The sequence below is a fragment of the Prosopis cineraria genome, unplaced genomic scaffold (genome assembly GCF_029017545.1).
Source record: "Prosopis cineraria cultivar Desert tree isolate PC_DT_omini unplaced genomic scaffold, ASM2901754v1 PC4, whole genome shotgun sequence".
Lineage (NCBI taxonomy): Eukaryota > Viridiplantae > Streptophyta > Magnoliopsida > Fabales > Fabaceae > Prosopis > Prosopis cineraria.
Window position 1 is genome coordinate 40283804 of NW_026555335.1, and position 18332 is coordinate 40302135.

Below are 18332 nucleotides of genomic sequence, written 5' to 3' on the forward strand. Positions count from 1 at the left end.
CGTTTACCTCTTAATGCAACCCAAAATACCTTTACTTTTTAAGGTGGAAGATGACAAGGAGAAAATTTTAATCTCAAAACTGCAATGAGTTAGATCCGCACAAATTAACCCTAAGGAGAAAAAAGGTGAAAGCAAAGAGAATCCGTGAGCTAAACAAAAGAACAAAAGGAAGGAGGCAACTGTCAAACATCATTAGCACGTAAGAATTTTGGTTTAACTTCAGTGTTAATCTTCATATAATGATTCATGGTTACACTTAATCAAGCTTTATCAAGAACTTTTTTTACTTACTACATAAGCATAATTATGCACTCAAAAAACTTTCCCAAAGAGAACCAAAAAAAAAAAAAAATCAACAATGGTCACAGCCCACTAGAGCAAATGCAAGCCACTTAATAAGGACATAGCGGTGGTAATTATTAGAAATGAAGACATTTGGAAAAAGTTGCGTCCTTCAAAACGCAAATAGAAATCTTAAAACACATACTACATATATATGTCAAGCGGTTCTGTTAGGTTTAAATTAATCACGTAGTTTGTGGACCATCGGATGTAAGTGTGGTTTCGATCAATGATTTAGCTGAACATAGCATCGTCCAAAATAAATCTTCAGGGAAAGAACGGCACAAAACAAATGTAACTTTATAGAGTTCACTCCCTCCGTTCTTACTCATCCTGTCTACATTCTTTACTCTTTCTAAACATATATTTATATACAGTGACTTTTTGTGATTAACATTATTCAGACTTTATCTCTCTCTATGTATAAATATATATCTCGTTGTGTGGCTTTGAGTTTGAATTCTGAAATGCTCTTTCTTTGTGGTAGTAAGAGAGTGAAAGCAGGCAAAGGCATGAAGGCCACACTGAGATACTTAGCAGGAATGGCAGGGCCCAGTGGTTATGGCTCAAATTCAACAGCCGAGCAAGTCACTGAAGATTGCTCTTTCTTTCTCTCTTCTCATCTAACTGCTCTCATCACAGGTAATATTATAAGGGCCATCTGTGGTTGGTTTGATTCGTTTTTTCCTCCCTTTGAGTGTCCATGACTTGATTCAGGAGATTTATGAGTGCCGGATTGTCATCACTCTTCCGTCTTCACTTCAGTCTGCAGCTTTGTTATTCCTCTCCTTTTGACAGAAAAGTTAGATAGATCTGTTTTCCTGGTCTAACTTCAGAAAACTGTAAAGTGCCCACACTTCAAAGACTAGAATGATGAAGCACTTGCTAGCTGCATAAATGTTTTGTTTTTATGAGTATGCAGTGTATAGACACACCTTTGCCCACAAGTCATGTCTTGTTTTGTATTTGTGGTAAATGGGGCTTATTAGCTGAGGAATCAGCCAAATCTGACAGTGAATAGGTCTCTCTCAGTTGAAAGAATGAAGATATTGAGTATGCATGAAGATTTATTTTTTGTCGTTAGTGTGTTTTGTGGGATTGAGGAGAGTGGGAGTTAGGCTGGCAGTATATAGCACCCGTGAATGTACCATAAAGAAGAATGGTGATAGCTTTATAGCAGCATCAACGCAAGACATGATTCTGTCTCCTTCTGTGCAATTTTTTTCTTTTCTGTTTTGTACAATTCTTTTCCTTTCTTTGGTTCACAATTGAGACTATAACACGACGCCAGAAAAAGAAAGACTGATCATTATCAATATTCATCGATCTTTCTCCTCCTTTACTTTGTTTCTTTTGAAGATTAACTGCAGAATCTCGAGAAAATGTTATTAACGTTGGATTATCTTGCATTTATGTAAATATTAATATATGAAGGTGGGACTTCTGGGATTGGAGCTGAAACAGCAAGAGTGTTGGCGAAGAGAGGAGTGAGGGTAGTGATTGGTGCGAGGGACTTGAAGAAGGCGAGAGAAGTGAGACAGAACATCTTGAAAGAAAGTCCAAACGCTGAGGTTATAGTGTTGGAAATTGATCTCAGCTCTTTTGCTTCTGTACAGAGATTTTGTTCTGAGTTTTTGGCTCTACAGCTTCCCCTCAATATCCTCATGTAAGTTTGTTATACTCTGATATGAAATGATCTTGTTGATTCCACTATTTTTTAAAAAAAAAAATCATTCTGAAAGAGAGAATATGTTTTGAGTTTTGACAGAAACAATGCTGGAATATTCTCTCAGAACTTGGAGTTCTCTGAAGAGAAAATTGAGATGACATTTGCCACCAATTTCTTGGGTACTTTTCAAGTTCTTGCCCATCCTACAGATATATTCATTCACTTAGGATTGGGTTCCAATTAAAGTCCAGACTGGTATTTGGAAGAAAATATTAGTCATTTTATCTTTATAAATTCCCTAAATTTTAATTCATTATTTGCAATTTAATTCTCAATAAATTTTAAAAAATTTGAAATATTATTAGACTAAGTATACGCTGTGCACCATCCTTATATTTTGAAATATATATATAATTATGTGAAAAAATGAGCATAATTGATATATTAAAATTTAGTCTTATAGGAGTTTATGATGTGTGCTTCACTTGAGTCAATGGGCATTGGCTTGACTTGATATATATATATCGTTCATTCATTTTGGTCCACCAGGCATGCATGCGTTATTCTTTAAGGGCTGCAAGTTTAAAGCTTCTGCACTGTGCAGTCTGTTTCTAAAGTGCAAAGCTTTTGCTGAAGATGCTTTGACCTGTCACTCTTTCTAGTAGTCCGAGCTAACCAGAAAAAAATACAAATTCAATCAAATCATTATATATATATATATATATATATTTTATAAAAACCGCAAATAAACCATAAAATGACATATAATTATGATTTGTTGATGAGGTTTGGGAATGATTTTGCATTTGCAGGACATTTTTTGGTGACAGAAATGTTGCTAGAAAAAATGATAGAAACGGCAGAGGAGAGTGGAATTGAAGGAAGGATCATAAATGTGTCTTCTGTGATCCATAGCTGGGTGAAGAGAGATGCTTTTCGCTTCCACCAAATGCTCGATGGAACAAAGTACGTACAATGTTATTCTCACGACATTCCTAACTCTACGTTTGATTCTAATCTCATTGCTTGCATTCACATTTGGCTTTGCTTCCATACACTAATGATCACCTCTACATCTTTAATCTAATCGCAGTTACAATGGGACACGTGCATATTCTCAATCCAAATTGGCCAATATTTTGCATGCCAAGGAATTGGCCAGACAACTTAAGGTCAGGAATCACATGACAAGATTGTTTCTGGCAAAATGTCATGTTACTACGAGTTAAAACATTGTATGAACATTTTTTTTTTTAATGTCAGGCGAGGAATGCAAGAGTAACGGTCAATGCAGTTCATCCGGGGATTGTTAAGACAGGAATTATCAGAGCTCATAAAGGCCTAATAACAGGTAACAACAAGCGTTTAAAAACTTGAAAACTAATGAACGATAGGAGTTATCGATATAAACTAAAAAATTATCATAATTTATTATGTTTTGAATGCCGGGGAAAAATTATCTACATAAAACCTAAAGTTGGAAAGGTTGTGTTGGGTTCATCAGATAGCTAGAAGCTGAATTACTAAATATTCTTAAAATCTTGCACGCAGATTCCCTGTTCTTCATTGCGTCCAAGTTGCTCAAATCAACATCTCAGGTTTGTTCAGAAGTATCCCTGTCAGTTCTTGAAATTATAGGAAGAGAAGCACGTTTGTTTTTTTATGAATAAAAAAATTAAAACAACAAAGAGTGTCAGAGTTGTGTGTTTGTATTGAAAGAATTAGAAGGAAAATGAGTAGAGAATGACAGTGAATTATATGAAACGTAAAGGGCGCGGCAACAACGTGTTACGTGGCAGTGAGTCCACAAACGCAAGGGCTGAGTGGGAAATACTTCGCAGATTGCAATGAGAGCAGCTGCTCAAGTGTAGCAAATGACGAATTAGAAGCTCAGAAGCTGTGGAACAACACTCGAGCCTTGCTTCATAAACGACTACGTCAAGCCGGTTCTTGATCTTCTCCTTCCTGGGCCTACAAACCCTCCCACTCATGTATGTAAACATATATAAATATTTCAACATTTTCTGTTTACGTTAGGGACTATTACATTACATCTCAACCCTCCTAGCATATTATAATGCAGCCCCTTCCAAATGTAGCTTCACTTTGACTCATTTCACAAATAAACATGCATACAAATTTAAGTGTATTATTACTGTAATTTTTTCCCGACTATAATTTCTTGCCAAATTTAAATATTCAATTATTTTCTTTGGGCTAAAAGGTATTCTTATCTTTGAAGTTTCCCGTGAAAAAGCTATTCGCATCCTAAAATATACACGGGAATAATACCACCTTTCAAGTGTCAATTATTACAATATCACCATTAGGCATTCACATTAATAGTTGGATCCAGAAAGAAAATGTTTGCAAAATAAATTCACCAATACTAAATGAGACACGAATAACTTAGAAGAAACACAAGTAATAATAGAATTATTCGCAGATAAAGACAATTCACTCCCAAAGCACACCTAAAACAATGTATAAGCTTGTGGACAACCACACGAGCCAGGAAAGAATAATTGCCAGTGTGTAGTTCGGTTCCCATGTGTAGGAAAACGTATGTCTTTCATAAAGATGCCGCACGCACTTTGGTCATCATCCAAAATTTTGTTTATAACAAGGGGTAAAAAGAGGACTTATTACATATCCGCTGCTTTATTTACATCGTCAAACCCAAGCATGATCAACTGAGGAGCTGTTAATAAACCAAACAAGCAACGTGAAAACACAATCATCACAAAATATATGGAAAAGTACAATACAATAGCCTCAAAAGTGCGCGCGCGCGCGCGCCCCCACTGGCCCACACAAGTTACATTCCCATACGACCTCAAGTTAAAACACACGTTTTGTAAAGCCATTCTTATATCTTGGATACAGGTTCAGCCATCTACAACTCAGATATGTCTTCATTCATGCGTCAACTTGTTTAGCAGCCTCAGTTATTAGTTATGACCCCGAGTCATACAGAGACTCAGCATTTCTCATCCAACAACGTATGGGAGCAAAACAGCCTACACTTGACTCGATTTCTTAGCCTGTCATACAAGAGATCTTAGAATCAATTGACCTTGCACATCAAGAGCAGAAAATTGTCAACTGCATCCATGCCAATGCTTTAGCGTCACCAAAAACATAAAAACATACACGCAAGAATCATACCAATTCTTACTACAACAACAACAACAATAATAAGCCTCATCCCACTAGGTGAGGTCGACTACATGGATTATATGACGCCATTGTGCTCCAATTCTTACTATCAAGACCAAATAAATAATCAGCCATTTGAATTTCTATACAATAATATATTATACCAAGACAAAGATTAAAGATGACGATTCCCCTTTATTTGATGCCCTGACAGAATACAACATACATCAAACCTTGAACAAATCATCACAGAATGTATTGTTTCAAATCTTATTATCGTTTTAATATCAGAAGCATTAACTTACTAAGCACAGCCAACAAACTGCCAGTCACTATTATCATTCAGTTTTATGTTTTAGTTTCAGTCCCTGAAAATCTTGTGTACTCCCTCCAGTCCACTTTATAGGTCACATTCTAGAAGGGTAAAGTGGTTTACTTTATAAGTCATTGAATTGATAGTGATGTTTTATTTTAAATGAAATGCCTAAACTACCCTTAAAAAGTATGAGAGAGAGAAACAGAAAAATAATATTATATAATTTATTTACTTTTTGAGGGTTATATTTGCAATTTTACAAAATTTTATTCTTTATACCTTTGTTGTATTGGTATTGATGAGGTTGGTAGAAATGGCGGAGGGAGTAATTCGTAACCCATGGTCCAAATAGAAGAGAAACATTCACTACAGAAAGAAAACTGCCGCAACTGCTTCAGCATTCACAAATTACAACAACTCATAGAATGTTGACTCTCTAGTCTGAGGAGAACAAAGAACCAGGTCGCACATGTTAGGTGACGAAGGGTCTTAACAAAATTGAAAGAAGGCAAAGCTAAGCTGGTCAAGGAAGAGGTTCATCAGAATGTCTTCTTTTAACAGTACCAAAAGTTCAAGGCAAACTAACAATCTCTAGAAGCCAAATTTCAAACCACTAGATCTTCAGTCAACATATTGATTTTTGCCACATGATGTTTGAAAAAAAAAACAAAGAAACAAAAAATTCACTCCCACCAACTTCCAGTTCTAGGCTCTAACATCTATAGCACGTCTATCAGAGAAATATGGTCTTAGAATGGCTCTAAATTTATTCAGCTAGAAGCTTGTCATTAGTTAAGTCTGAAAATTATTTTCCACTGTCCACTCATACAACCTCATCTTAGGCTCAACATTAAAGATAGAAAAAGCTCATCTGAATTCAGAAGCAATATGTCTAACATGAACAATGTTTACATACCCTAAAATTTGTATAATAGTTTCATTACAAGGAAAAGGTGAAAATACTACAAAATAACCTCGTGATCATTACATGCTAATAATTTCTTCTGGGAAAATTCCAACCTTGCAATAAAAACAGATAGTGCTGACAGAGTTAAATCCAAGGCACACAGTTACTGATTAGATTCATACCTTCAAACGAGAAGACTGGCGAACTGATGAGGCAGATCCAGGAGAAATGGCAGCAGATATTACTCGTCTTCCGAGGGTTTGTTTCTTGGAAGGTCTATCACCTTTTGTAGGTTGAACTTCATCCTCACTTTTCATGGACGGGGAATCACTTCTAAAGGATGACATAGATAAATCTGGAGCAGATGTAGAGATAATAGCAGACTCCTGATGTTCACTATTTAAGGATACTACACTCCCTGTTTAGTTGACATTATAGAAAATGATATTAATGAAGTAAAAAATTTCATTATTATTAAACCAACATCTGCTCATACATAATAAGTAGATGACCTCAACAACATTACACTGTACAGAAAATAAGTGGAAATTTCCATTGCAATAAGCATATCATGCCAATTCCCGCTACAAAGCAAAATTCCAGGACGACAGAAATCAAATCTATAGATGTGTGGGAACTAAGGCTACAGGACACAAAGCATCCCCATTTTATGCATCTACGATGATGTTAGTATAGAAAGCCACCGTCATACCCTGTGCTACTGCTTCTTGAAACTTTCTCCTCATAACTCTGACATATTTAAATAGCCCATTTGTCTTGTTTAATTCATGGATAAACTCTTTGGTTCCGTTGAGGGAGGGTTTACAGTTCAATACTGAAAGAAAAGAAACAAATTCAGATTTATGAAGCACATCATTACATTGTTTTGAGATTATTAAAAAAAAAAAAAGAACAAAACAAAAATGCCTCTTACGTGTGTAAGTATCATTTTCATGACGAATGGTAAAAAAGCACTCCTCGCTGGGATTGTTCACATTAATATTCTTGAAGGTGAACTTGACCCCTAATGTGCAGAAGAATTTGTAAGGATAACAAAGAATGAAGAAGGATAAAACTTGGTCAATATGAACAACATAAATTACCATGTCCACCTTCAACATGGAAGCCAAGGACTGTATTGTACCACGAGATGGCCTCAAGTATTTCATCTTTTTGTTCAGAGCTTCCATCCATTGTCCCTTCAGATGCTGCCAAGGGTTTAGAATATACCAGTATTTCTCATAAAGCATAAAAATCCAATGAACAGAATGCAAATTTGAGGAATGGAAAAGGGAGTGAGAGAAACCACCAGCATTACAAAATGTTTCCTCGTAGAAGCAAGGGATAAATGGGGAAAAAGTATTGTAAAACATACACCCAAATGTTTGTCACCATAAGCATCATATAAAATGAGGTATTTATTTATAAAACTAAATACCGGTACTTCAAATCAACTGATAAGACCGCATAATCCTTCTCTTTAAAAATTTGTTGCTTTCATGTGACTAAATATAGAGTGCTGGATACTGAGTATTGTGCCAAATTAGCTCTTAACAACAATTTTAGTTTCAAACAAAATTTTCAAAGATATGTAATTTCGCAGCTCACAAAAGATGGTGGGCATCTTAATGTCACGATTTATTAAACTTGGCTTCCAATTTACCAACAGCTGATCTGGCTCTCCAATTGCCCCAATGGGTATTATAGACATAATGATATTAAATTTATATTAAAGCGTCATTAATAAAAAAAGAACTATACATGCAAGCAAGCATCATTATGAAAGATATGCCTGACTAATGGGAGTAAAGTCTCCAACATCCATGTCTCATTCTAATGGAAATATCAATAATGATCATTAATTCAAGTGCTGGCAAACTAATAAAGGCAATGCTATTCACCTTTCCTCTTCCACAGGATCACAATAAAAAAAAACGAGCGTCAAACAGGGACAAGAGTGCATATGAAAACAGATTTGAACAGGGTAAAGACTATGCCCACAAGTCAACAGCTAGCTGGAAGCTTAGTAACGTTAAGAAGATTGCTATGAGGTGAATGCAAAGCGTAGATTCACAAACAGATTATTACCAAGAGAATGCTGAGATAAAATTGCAGCACATTCACAATTCTTGGTTCTTTGCTCCTGAACACTATTCTTCAGATCTTCAACTCTAGTCTTTGCGGAAGCAACAGCATCCATCAGAGCCATACGCTTAGCCTCTTTGCGAGTCTTCACTGTGAGAAAATGCAATTAAGAGTTGCGAGAAGTAACAAGTTAACGCTTGGTAACAAAAAGCTATCGCGTTCAAATATTTGCGACAATGATATTACACTGTTTACTCCAGAGAAATTAAAATTAAAATTCATCAATATGTAGATGTAAAGCGAGAGTAAAGATGAACCTCCCAGTGCTTTAACCAAATCATCCTCTACCTCCCTCAACTTAGCTTTAGCCTCTTCTGATTTAGCTGGAAAGCCATAGAATAAATCAAAACCTACAATTCGCATTATAAATGATAATTCTAAAGCATAAATTACTGGACAAAAGATTGAATCACAGAAGACATGTGAAAGCTCAGCGCCCTAATTTATTATAACCATAACCCAAATTCCACGGGAGATACAGAGAAAGGAGGGGTTCAATAAATTGAAAGTAAATTATTCGGGAGCTCTCACCTTGATATTGAGCCGTTTCTTGTGATCTTGCCCTTAGTGATTCAAGGGATTTCAGATAAGAAGAAGAAAAAACATCAATCTTGTGCTGTAGAACCGGAATCTCTGTATCGCAGATCAAGCGGCCAGACTCCATCTTCTGTCGCACTGATTCTGCCATCTGCACTAGCTAACTAAACGCCGAAAACGGTGTAGTTTCGCCCTTTTTTCGTATAATCCTCCCTTGTTCTCTTGAAAAAAGTTCAGAGCAGTTCTATTGACCGTAGAGAGGAGGAAACAATCGACCGAAGCGAAATGCAAGCTTGAAGAAGGAAAACGGAGAAGGTGGCAGAGATGCTTTGATAAATAGCTGAATCAAACAAATAAGGACAGATGAAAGGAGAAGAACGACGAAATGGGAGGGCTAAACCGAAATGGCTTTCATGGAGAAGGCCAAACCGAAATCGATGCACATGGGGCAAAAGTACAAGCGGGTCTCGAGCAGCAGCAGAGAAGAGAAGGGCAAAAATGAGAGCGAGAAAATGACCGCAATGGCTTTCAAGCTCTCCTTGGTACTTCATATAGCCCGCCGTTTTGCATTTGAATCATATATTGGGAAAACGACAATTTGCTGCCAGCTTCATGTAGGTCTCACAGTCACAAATTTTGTTTTGTTATAGTAGTAAATATGAGGGAAAATATGGGTCTGTTTAAAAACTTATTTTAAAAATAATTTTCTATTCTTCCAACTGAGAAAATAAAAAAATTTATTTAATAATATATTTTTAAAAAATAAAAATAAAATATTATTTTAGATAACAGAAAAATAAAAATAATTTTTAAGTATTTTAAAATTATTATTCTGAAGAATAAAGAAGAATAAAAAAACATCTTTTTTTTTAAAATATATTTTATAAAATATTAATTCTTAAAATAATAAAATAAAAATAATTTTAAATAGTTCCTATAACTCAAATGCCTGAAATTGTTTACTTCGTTCCCTTCAATTCTTTAACTTAAATTGTAGGGAAAATTAAGTCAATGACTTCAAAAAATACAACCTCCATAAATTATAGATGAAATTTTTAAATATTTTAAAATATGATCCATTCATAAAATTAATTAGATGTGTTTTTCTTTTTTATCTTTAGAATAAATTTATTATTAAAATAAAATATATTTGATTTAACTAACCTTTAGCTGATTGGATTTGTCATTTTTATCATCAAAAATCATATTGTGCGTGTTCTCTCTTTGATTTATCATCTCTGAATATTTTTTTCATCATATTTTGAATCTGATTTTTTTTATCATCATATTCATCTTTTATACAGTGCTTTTTTTTATCAAAATTTTTTATCTAATTTTCTTAGATCACCATCTTTATCGCAGAGCTTTTTCTCTCTCTCTTTATTTTTTTAGATATTATGAAGAGGGCATTAAACATTAAAAAAAAACTCCATTACTAATATGTAATACTATATCATTGATATACAGTTGTATATCAATGATAAATAAATTGGTGAGTTAAAATCACTAATATGGCTTATATATTAGTGATATATAATTTTATATCATTGATATACTATTGTAGATCAACATATCAATATAACCAGACAATCAAACATAAACTTGTTTATAATTGATATGCAGTTGTATATCAATGATATAGTATCGCAGATCAGTAACACGAAAAACACATAATTATTTTCTCAAAATAAATCAAATAAAATCTCAGGAAACCATTGCTTGAACTTTGACTTTTGTAACAGAGTCTGATCGAACTTTCTTACCCTAGATCTGCAGCTTTAGTGTGGCTTTGTGTAAAAGCTACAGTTTCAAACTTCCTCAACTTGGATTCATGATTTTTTAACCCGAATTTGTAGCTTCCAATCTGTCGTGCTTTGCGTTCTCGTAGTCTCCTAACTGAATCTCGAACTCTGCTTATCCATCAGTGTGAGCTGTTTCATTGTTTACTGTCAATTTTTTCATCGTTGTAATTGAGAGTGCAATGTCATTTCCACATCTTCAAGTGGGTGAAAGTGAAACCAATGTGAAAAGGGAGAATTAGGATATTGTGGTGTTAAAGGGTAGTTTTATCTTTTGTATCAAAGGCAAATTAAAAAACAGCCATTATCTTAATTTAAAAAAAAAAGGTGAGTTATTAGTTTTATGTAACTATATAACGTTGGTTAAATTTGTTAAAACCCCTAAATTGTATTGAATTAGAGTTCAAAAAATTAATTGAAAATTAAAAATTAATTGTTTTTAATTATAACTATAGTTATAAAATTTTTAATGCAGCCTTGTATTAGTCAATTTTATTTTGCGTTCCCTCGTTTCCCGAACAATAATTTGAGTCTGTAATAGGAGAACTACCTTGGATTTCATTTGCAAGCCTTTTTTTTTTTTGGCCAAAGATTTCTTTTTTAAAAAAATACAAAGAACTACAAAAACACCAATGTTTATATCAAAAAAAAAAAAAAAAACCAAGAGACAAATTCCTCTCATCATTCACCTCCTTAATGCAATAAAGTGGAGGTTAATATAAAAACAATTCATAGTTCATACACCTAAGTAATCCTAGACATTATTAGTAAGAAGATAAGCATAAAAATTAGCTTGCCTAAACATGAAACTCATTTTGATATCCCAAACTCTACCCAAAAAAAAAAAAAAAACAATTTAATCTCATCAGTCAAGTCTTTCGAAGAATGCAAGTCCCTAATTCTTTGGTGAACGAGGTTTGGAGCTTCAGCATAATCAATGGATATCCTCACCTGAGATAACCTTTATCCCAGCAAAGATGAAGACCATAGAAAATGCCAAGTAGTTTTGTTATTACAGCGACAGGTTATGTACCTGGAAAAGTATTAAAACCATAGACCCACTTTGCGTTGTGGTCTCTCAGATTATAACTCCTCCACATCGTCCAAAGCCTTCGCGAACAGATCCGTCAACACAACATCCAAGTGTTACCTCGTCAGCATCTAGTCCTGGTCCAGCGATCTAAGCGTCATTGATCCTGCTTACTCAGAGTGTAGGGCATGTGTAATATGTTGAGATCAGACTTTGCTTTTTGAAGCCTACCAATATCGGACCCCGTATTCTTTGACCAGGATCAAAGATTTTCTTACGCCTGTCACACCAAATATCCCAGCACATATAACTGAATAAAATATTCTACATTACCCAAAGTTTTCATTTCAAAGCATTAAAATTAGATGAAACCCCTCGATACAACAGAAGCAACAACTGATAAAGCTCCAGTCCAAAGTTAATTAATAAAGTTATTGGGCTTTGCCCCATGGTTTTATCAACCAAAACAAAAAACTCTAGTCCAGAGGAAACATACCCCAAGATATGAAGTCACTCTCGGGCCCTTTCACGCCCTTGGGATTGTTTTCCATAACAGGAGTCATTGTATCACTGGCCCATGAAAATATCTTGTTCACTTGCTGTCTCTTTGTACGTTGGGGAATGGGAATTGATCATGGGCCTCTACAATTTCTTTCTTGATGGGATCTTTTCTGGAAACTGCACTCTAACCTTCATAATAAATCTGTTTTTAATAAAAAAATACATGTATGCAATAAAAAATTTAAATAAAATAGGAAGATAAATTCAATAAAACTCACATTTCTATCTCTTAAAATCATTCTCGAATCTTGAAATGCAAGGTTGGTCAGAGACGAGGTGAATGGAACGACACACGGAGAGGAATGCGAAAACGGAAGGCCACGTTATACAAATTTAGATTCTAGGCGTGGCAGAGAATAGATGGTGTCATGGTGCAATATTAATATTACATACTGCTACATGGAGTATTGAGCATTTACTGAAACCATTATGAATTAAATCGGGTATGTATCCCTGCGTTGAGCCAGAATGTGTGGAAACAGCTTAATAAGGGTTGAGCACATGATACATACCCTCCCTTGTCTATTGCTTGTGCGCTACTTCTTTTCCAGATTCTGCAATTCTTTAGTGAAGGTACAACGTGATGCTGATAATGATCGCTAATTCATGAAGGAAACCTATACTCATTGGGCTCGTCAACAAGGACACACTTCATTTCTAGTTTTCTGTGCACACCAATTAGCCATGCCCACCTGACATGTTCCCTTGATTATTGTTCAACTTAATAGAATCACATGAAATAAAACTGAGAATTCAGAATTACTCACTCCAGTCTCCAGGTCCATCTGTAAGCTAGGGAAAGATTTTTTTTATATTATTTATAAGTCAAGTTATTAAATTTTTATTTTATTTTTTTTATTTTTTATTAAAAATAAAGAAGTTTCACATCCAGTAATCAAAAAATATATTAAAAATATATAAAATTTAAAATGTGTTTAATTACATGGTTTAAATTATTTTGGTAAAGTAGACAATTCTTGAGCATATTTAATCTAAAGAATTTGGCATATCATATTAAGTATTGACAATAAAAGTATATAATAAATGTAAAGGTAAAAACTTATTAAATTTTATAAAATTTTAGACAGAGTTAATATCTAACACATTCAATTATGTTTATATCTTAAATTGCTATATATAGCCTATTAGTTAATTTTGATGTTTGTATTATGTATCCCTTCTTTTAAGTAATTAATTTAAGCACACAACTCATGCCCTCAAGGGCCAAAGCAGAGTTCGAATCTCAGACCTCACGGCTGCCGGGAAGTGGCCTTGCCGTTGAGATAACTTGTCATTGACATTGCATTATGTATCCCAACTGAATTTGGTCCCTTAAGTATTCATAATGACAATTAATATTAAGTTCTAACTTGTCTCTGTGATATTGATATATATATATATATATATATATATTAATCTTTTGAAACACACAAAACAATAGATATTGTTGAATCACGTAAAGTTTTTTTGTACTTCAAAAAATAAACTTGTGTCAATTGAACATAATACATGTTATATTCAGCTTTTGTGTATGGAACAAATTAAACTTATCTCGACAAAGATCATTATAAATCTCCCACAATTTGAGAGAGAACAATCTTTTCAATTGGCAGAGGACTATATCTTATATTAGGGGTCACGAAAATGTTTTGTTTTGAATTAAGAGAGACTGGCACCTAAACTTATAATTTGTATTTAAAGCCCAATACAGTCTAAATTTATTTTGTAGGTCCAAAAACCTTATATGCAAATACGTTTATTGGTATAAGGACTCATTTGAAATATACAAACTCTCTAGGTATATAAATAAGAGAATATCTATATATAATATGATAAGGTCTATACATTAACAATATAATGTCTATTCCATATAATTTAATTGAATAATATATAATATACAAGTTTTTTAGGTTTACGAATAATGAAATGTCCATATATAACATGAGAAGATCTATACATTAATTGTAAAGCTCTAAATTTTTAAATTGATTTTTCTCTTATAAACAAGTAATTAGTCAAAATTCAACTTGTAAATGCTTACCATAGTAATAATAATGGATTTGATTTACTTTTTAAAACTCCACCATGATAATTAAGAGTTTACCATGGTAGAAAAAACAAAAACTATTATTTCAAGACCTTATCACTGTAAAAAAGAAGTTACAATGGTAAATAATAGTAAAAAAAATCCTTTATGAAAGCTTACCATGTTAGAAAAAAGGATTTTCTTACAACTAAGAAATATTTCTCAAGATTAACCACTATGGTAGAAAAAGATCTATCATGGTAGAAATGATCTACCATGACAGACAAAAGTTACATATAACAAAGCAAACCTACCATGACAGTTAAAAAAGAAACTAAGTTAAATAAATAACTACCGAATGAGATCTATAGATAACAAAGTTCAAAGATTTAAAATAACGTTTAGAAATCATCAAATAATGAAAAATGGTTCCCAGAGGTTAATTTATTCAAAATAAGTTGAAAATGAGTAAAAGTAGCAAAAAAGATTTTTCTAAAACAATTTTTGAAATAGGAGCTTTTCCTTAAAAATGGAGCAATTTGCCATGGCCAAAGTGTCATGCACTGCGGCAAACAATACAAAGACAATAAACCGCAACCAATATGACACTGTATCATACACCATAGCCAAACAGCTATGCGTCACAGTGGACACACACAGAGTAAAGTTGATAGAATGAACAATAATGTCCAATTTCAAAAATACATAATTTTTCACATACAAAGCCAAATTAAATTATTCAAGTATTCGCACAAACTTACAACATAAATTAACTAACGGTTTTAGTTTGGTACAAAATTCTTCTATATAAATTCTCATCCACAAAAACTCATAATCGGTTCAAAATACAACTTCCAACATTAATCTTTACCTCACAAACCCCTGATAAACCATATACCATTGCGTGAACAACTTGACCACATATAGCTCATGCTAATTAACACTTATAAAGCAACATTCACTCAAACACATGAGAATTTTCATAATTGAGTTACAACCACTCAACAAAATTAAAATCAAATAACTAACACAATGTGGTTAGGAAGCCTTTTTCATACTCAAATCATATTCAAGAAATAATAGTTAAGACCATGAGAGTTAAAAAAAAAAGCATCATGACTAACATATATAAGTTTGATCAAAAGTGGGAAGTCAACATGGCCAATTATGCAAAATGCTCTAAGGTTGGCAAAATATACATGGAAAGACGTAAAGAGGCCTACAAGCTAATTGACGGTTCTATACACCATAGTGTCTTAAAGTGTGTCTTCAGCCTAACTCTTTCTTGAAAAATTGTTAACCACATAAAATGAAACATAAAGTTTTCAATGACCAATACTAAAATACTGTAATGTATGCAACACAACTAATCATACAATTACTATATGAGGCATACAAAACATTTTCTGCACATATTATAATCAAAAAAAACTGAACAAAAAATGTATGATTACACCCTATTTTCTCCTTACTCCATGCTTGGAATCCAACTCACCCGACTAAAGGTTAGTGATAGACTCAAAAAATTTTATTAGAGAGGGCAAAATTTAAACTAAATATAAATATTAATATTTTTGTAGAAAATATAATTCTAAATATTAGTTAAAATAATATATACATAAATTATATGATAATTTTAGAAATATATATTAATGTCATTTGCATCATAAATTTATTTTTATTTTAAATATAAGAGTAAACAATGTTTTTAAATATGACAAAGGTTAATACATTAACAATACAACATCTATTCATTTTACATTGTTTATGTGATTTAGTTGAACAATAATGTATAAATTTTTCAAGTATGTGAACAATAAAATATTCATATATAACATGACAAGGTTCAAATATTAACAACACAATGTTATGCACATGATATTATTTTTCATCATAAAATAAATTCAGAATGTTTTGGACCTTAAATGCTAAGTTCTTTGATTTGGGAGCCTTAGCTACCGTTCTCACTTTTTATTATTTCATTTTGAATTGACTCAAAGGCAGTGCAAAACAAATATCCACCACTTACAATTGAAATGCCACGAGTTTAAAAAACAATAAATGGTTAGCACGTGACCGATAACAATTCAACTTTCATGGCAAGAAGTAAGAATCAAACATTTTGGGTCGGTCTTAATTTTTAAAAGATAAATCAAACATTAATTGTAACAAAAAAATTTTTTAAAAAAAAGAAGTGGAAAGTAAATATTAGCCATCCATATCTCTTCAATCCCCCGTCTCGTGAACCATTTGGTTAATGATATCTTTAAACACTTTTGAGCCGAAAGAAGAAAAGAGCACAAGGCTAGTGATCTTGAAAGAATAGAAGAACATTCCAATATAACTCAACTCAATTGGGTTCGAAATTAAAGAATGAATTGAACAAATCACAAGCTTATCTAAATGCCAAGACCATCGAGAAGGGAAGGGAATAGCTATAGCTTTCATAAGGTGCTAAATTCTGATATTAAAGTTAATAAAAACATATTGAAATTATTATTAAAGTTGGCTTAAATACAATGATGGTGGAGCCATGTCACTGGGCACGCACTAGCTGACTGACAGAAGAAAACTCTAATAATTGGTTGAAGTTTCAAAGTCAATTGCTCAAAAAGAAAGCACACAATTCCAATATGCCCCCCCCTCTCTCTCTCATGTTCGACAGAATTTGCGTTAGTGAGAGGATTTCATGCCGCTTAAAAAAAGGCGCGCGTTGGCAAATTATTTGCTTAAAGGAACAATTATAAAATGAATATTTGAATTTGGGTCAAGAGGGAGATAGAGATAGTAAAAAAATTCAAGTACATGAAAAAATATGTTATACAAATGAAATCTTGAAATGGGTAGGCCTAGTTCATATGAGCTTGATAAGTATAACTAGGAATAAGGATTAGGTTTAATAAGCAACCCATTTTTATAAAGATCCAGACTTAAAAATTGAAAATTTTTATTATAATTGGGTTTCCAAACACGACCTTGTAAAAATGAGCTTGACTCGGATAGCTTGTTATTTTGCTTTACTCCTAAAAAGTAAAATATTTAAAATTTAAAATATATGCATATTTTAAAATTAAAATTTAGATTACTTATTTTAATTTTTTTAATACTATAATTTGTATTTTAGATAAATAATATGTAATATTATAATGTAAAAACTAAATTTTTAAAAATAATAAATAAAAAAGGCCTTATAAGCCTAACCTTAAGCCTAATCAATAAAGGTTGAGGTTGAAGAAATAATCACTTTTATGGTAACTAAATTTTTGAACTTGAGTTCATATGGGCTTTGCCATTTTGCCAACCCAACATATTAGGTCAAATCCTAAAAGCCATTTTATTTTAAAATCGATCATTTTTTTTTAAGTTCAGCTCTTATTAAGTAGGCTCAGGCCGAGTTAGAAGCTTGTTTCAATTTTTTTATTTTTAAATTTTAAAATATTAAGCTTTACATTTTAATATGATATATTCATTATCTAAAATACAAGTTATAATGTTTTAAAATTCAGGATAAATAATATAAACAATAATTTTAAATCATAAACACATATCTTAAAGTCTAAATTTAATAAAAAATTAAAATACCTAGATTTCCTGTGTCTAAAATAAATAAAGGCATTACTGGATAGTCCAACCCCTTTTTTTAAAGTTTAAACTAATCAGGTTAAGCATCCCTTTTATACAAAAAAAAAATGCTCAATTTTCTTTGCATAAGCCCAGAAAAATTAGACTAGACTAAAAAATATTTTTATTAAAATTCTTACTCTATTAGCCACTATTTTCTATTGATGAAGGATAAGATTAGAGCTATCAATTAGGGCTAACCCCACCCTAAAGGACTAGT

General features: G+C 32.7%; 2 protein-coding genes across 6 annotated transcripts; one reads left to right on the forward strand and one right to left on the reverse strand.

Moving 5' to 3' along the window:
- The first annotated feature begins 535 nt into the window (after nucleotides 1-535).
- Nucleotides 536-4172, forward strand: LOC129309518 (short-chain dehydrogenase TIC 32 B, chloroplastic-like). Of its 3 annotated transcripts, XM_054951123.1 has the most exons (9): nucleotides 536-636; nucleotides 830-984; nucleotides 1777-2008; nucleotides 2111-2190; nucleotides 2824-2977; nucleotides 3105-3183; nucleotides 3275-3362; nucleotides 3563-3609; nucleotides 3783-4172. In XM_054951123.1, the coding sequence occupies exons 2-9, from the start codon at nucleotides 855-857 to the stop codon at nucleotides 3963-3965; spliced, it is 993 nt and encodes a 330-aa protein (XP_054807098.1). In that variant the 5' UTR covers nucleotides 536-636; nucleotides 830-854; the 3' UTR covers nucleotides 3966-4172. The 3 variants fall into 3 exon arrangements, with proteins under 3 accessions (XP_054807098.1, XP_054807099.1, XP_054807096.1); XM_054951124.1 differs by lacking the exon at nucleotides 536-636 and having other exon boundaries at nucleotides 690-984; nucleotides 3853-4172; XM_054951121.1 differs by lacking the exon at nucleotides 536-636 and having other exon boundaries at nucleotides 691-984.
- A 244-nt stretch (nucleotides 4173-4416) lies between these two features.
- On the reverse strand, nucleotides 4417-9601 carry LOC129308163 (kinetochore protein SPC25 homolog). Of its 3 annotated transcripts, none has more exons than XM_054949204.1 (8): nucleotides 9070-9601; nucleotides 8796-8861; nucleotides 8482-8628; nucleotides 7497-7601; nucleotides 7328-7417; nucleotides 7106-7228; nucleotides 6576-6811; nucleotides 4417-5055 (listed from the first exon to the last, which is right to left on the reverse strand). In XM_054949204.1, exons 1-8 carry the CDS (start codon nucleotides 9224-9226, stop codon nucleotides 5032-5034), a joined length of 948 nt encoding a protein of 315 aa, XP_054805179.1. In that variant the 5' UTR covers nucleotides 9227-9601; the 3' UTR covers nucleotides 4417-5031. The 3 variants fall into 3 exon arrangements, with proteins under 3 accessions (XP_054805179.1, XP_054805178.1, XP_054805177.1); XM_054949203.1 differs by having other exon boundaries at nucleotides 7506-7601; nucleotides 8796-8888; XM_054949202.1 differs by having other exon boundaries at nucleotides 8796-8888.
- Nucleotides 9602-18332: the final 8731 nt, after the last annotated feature.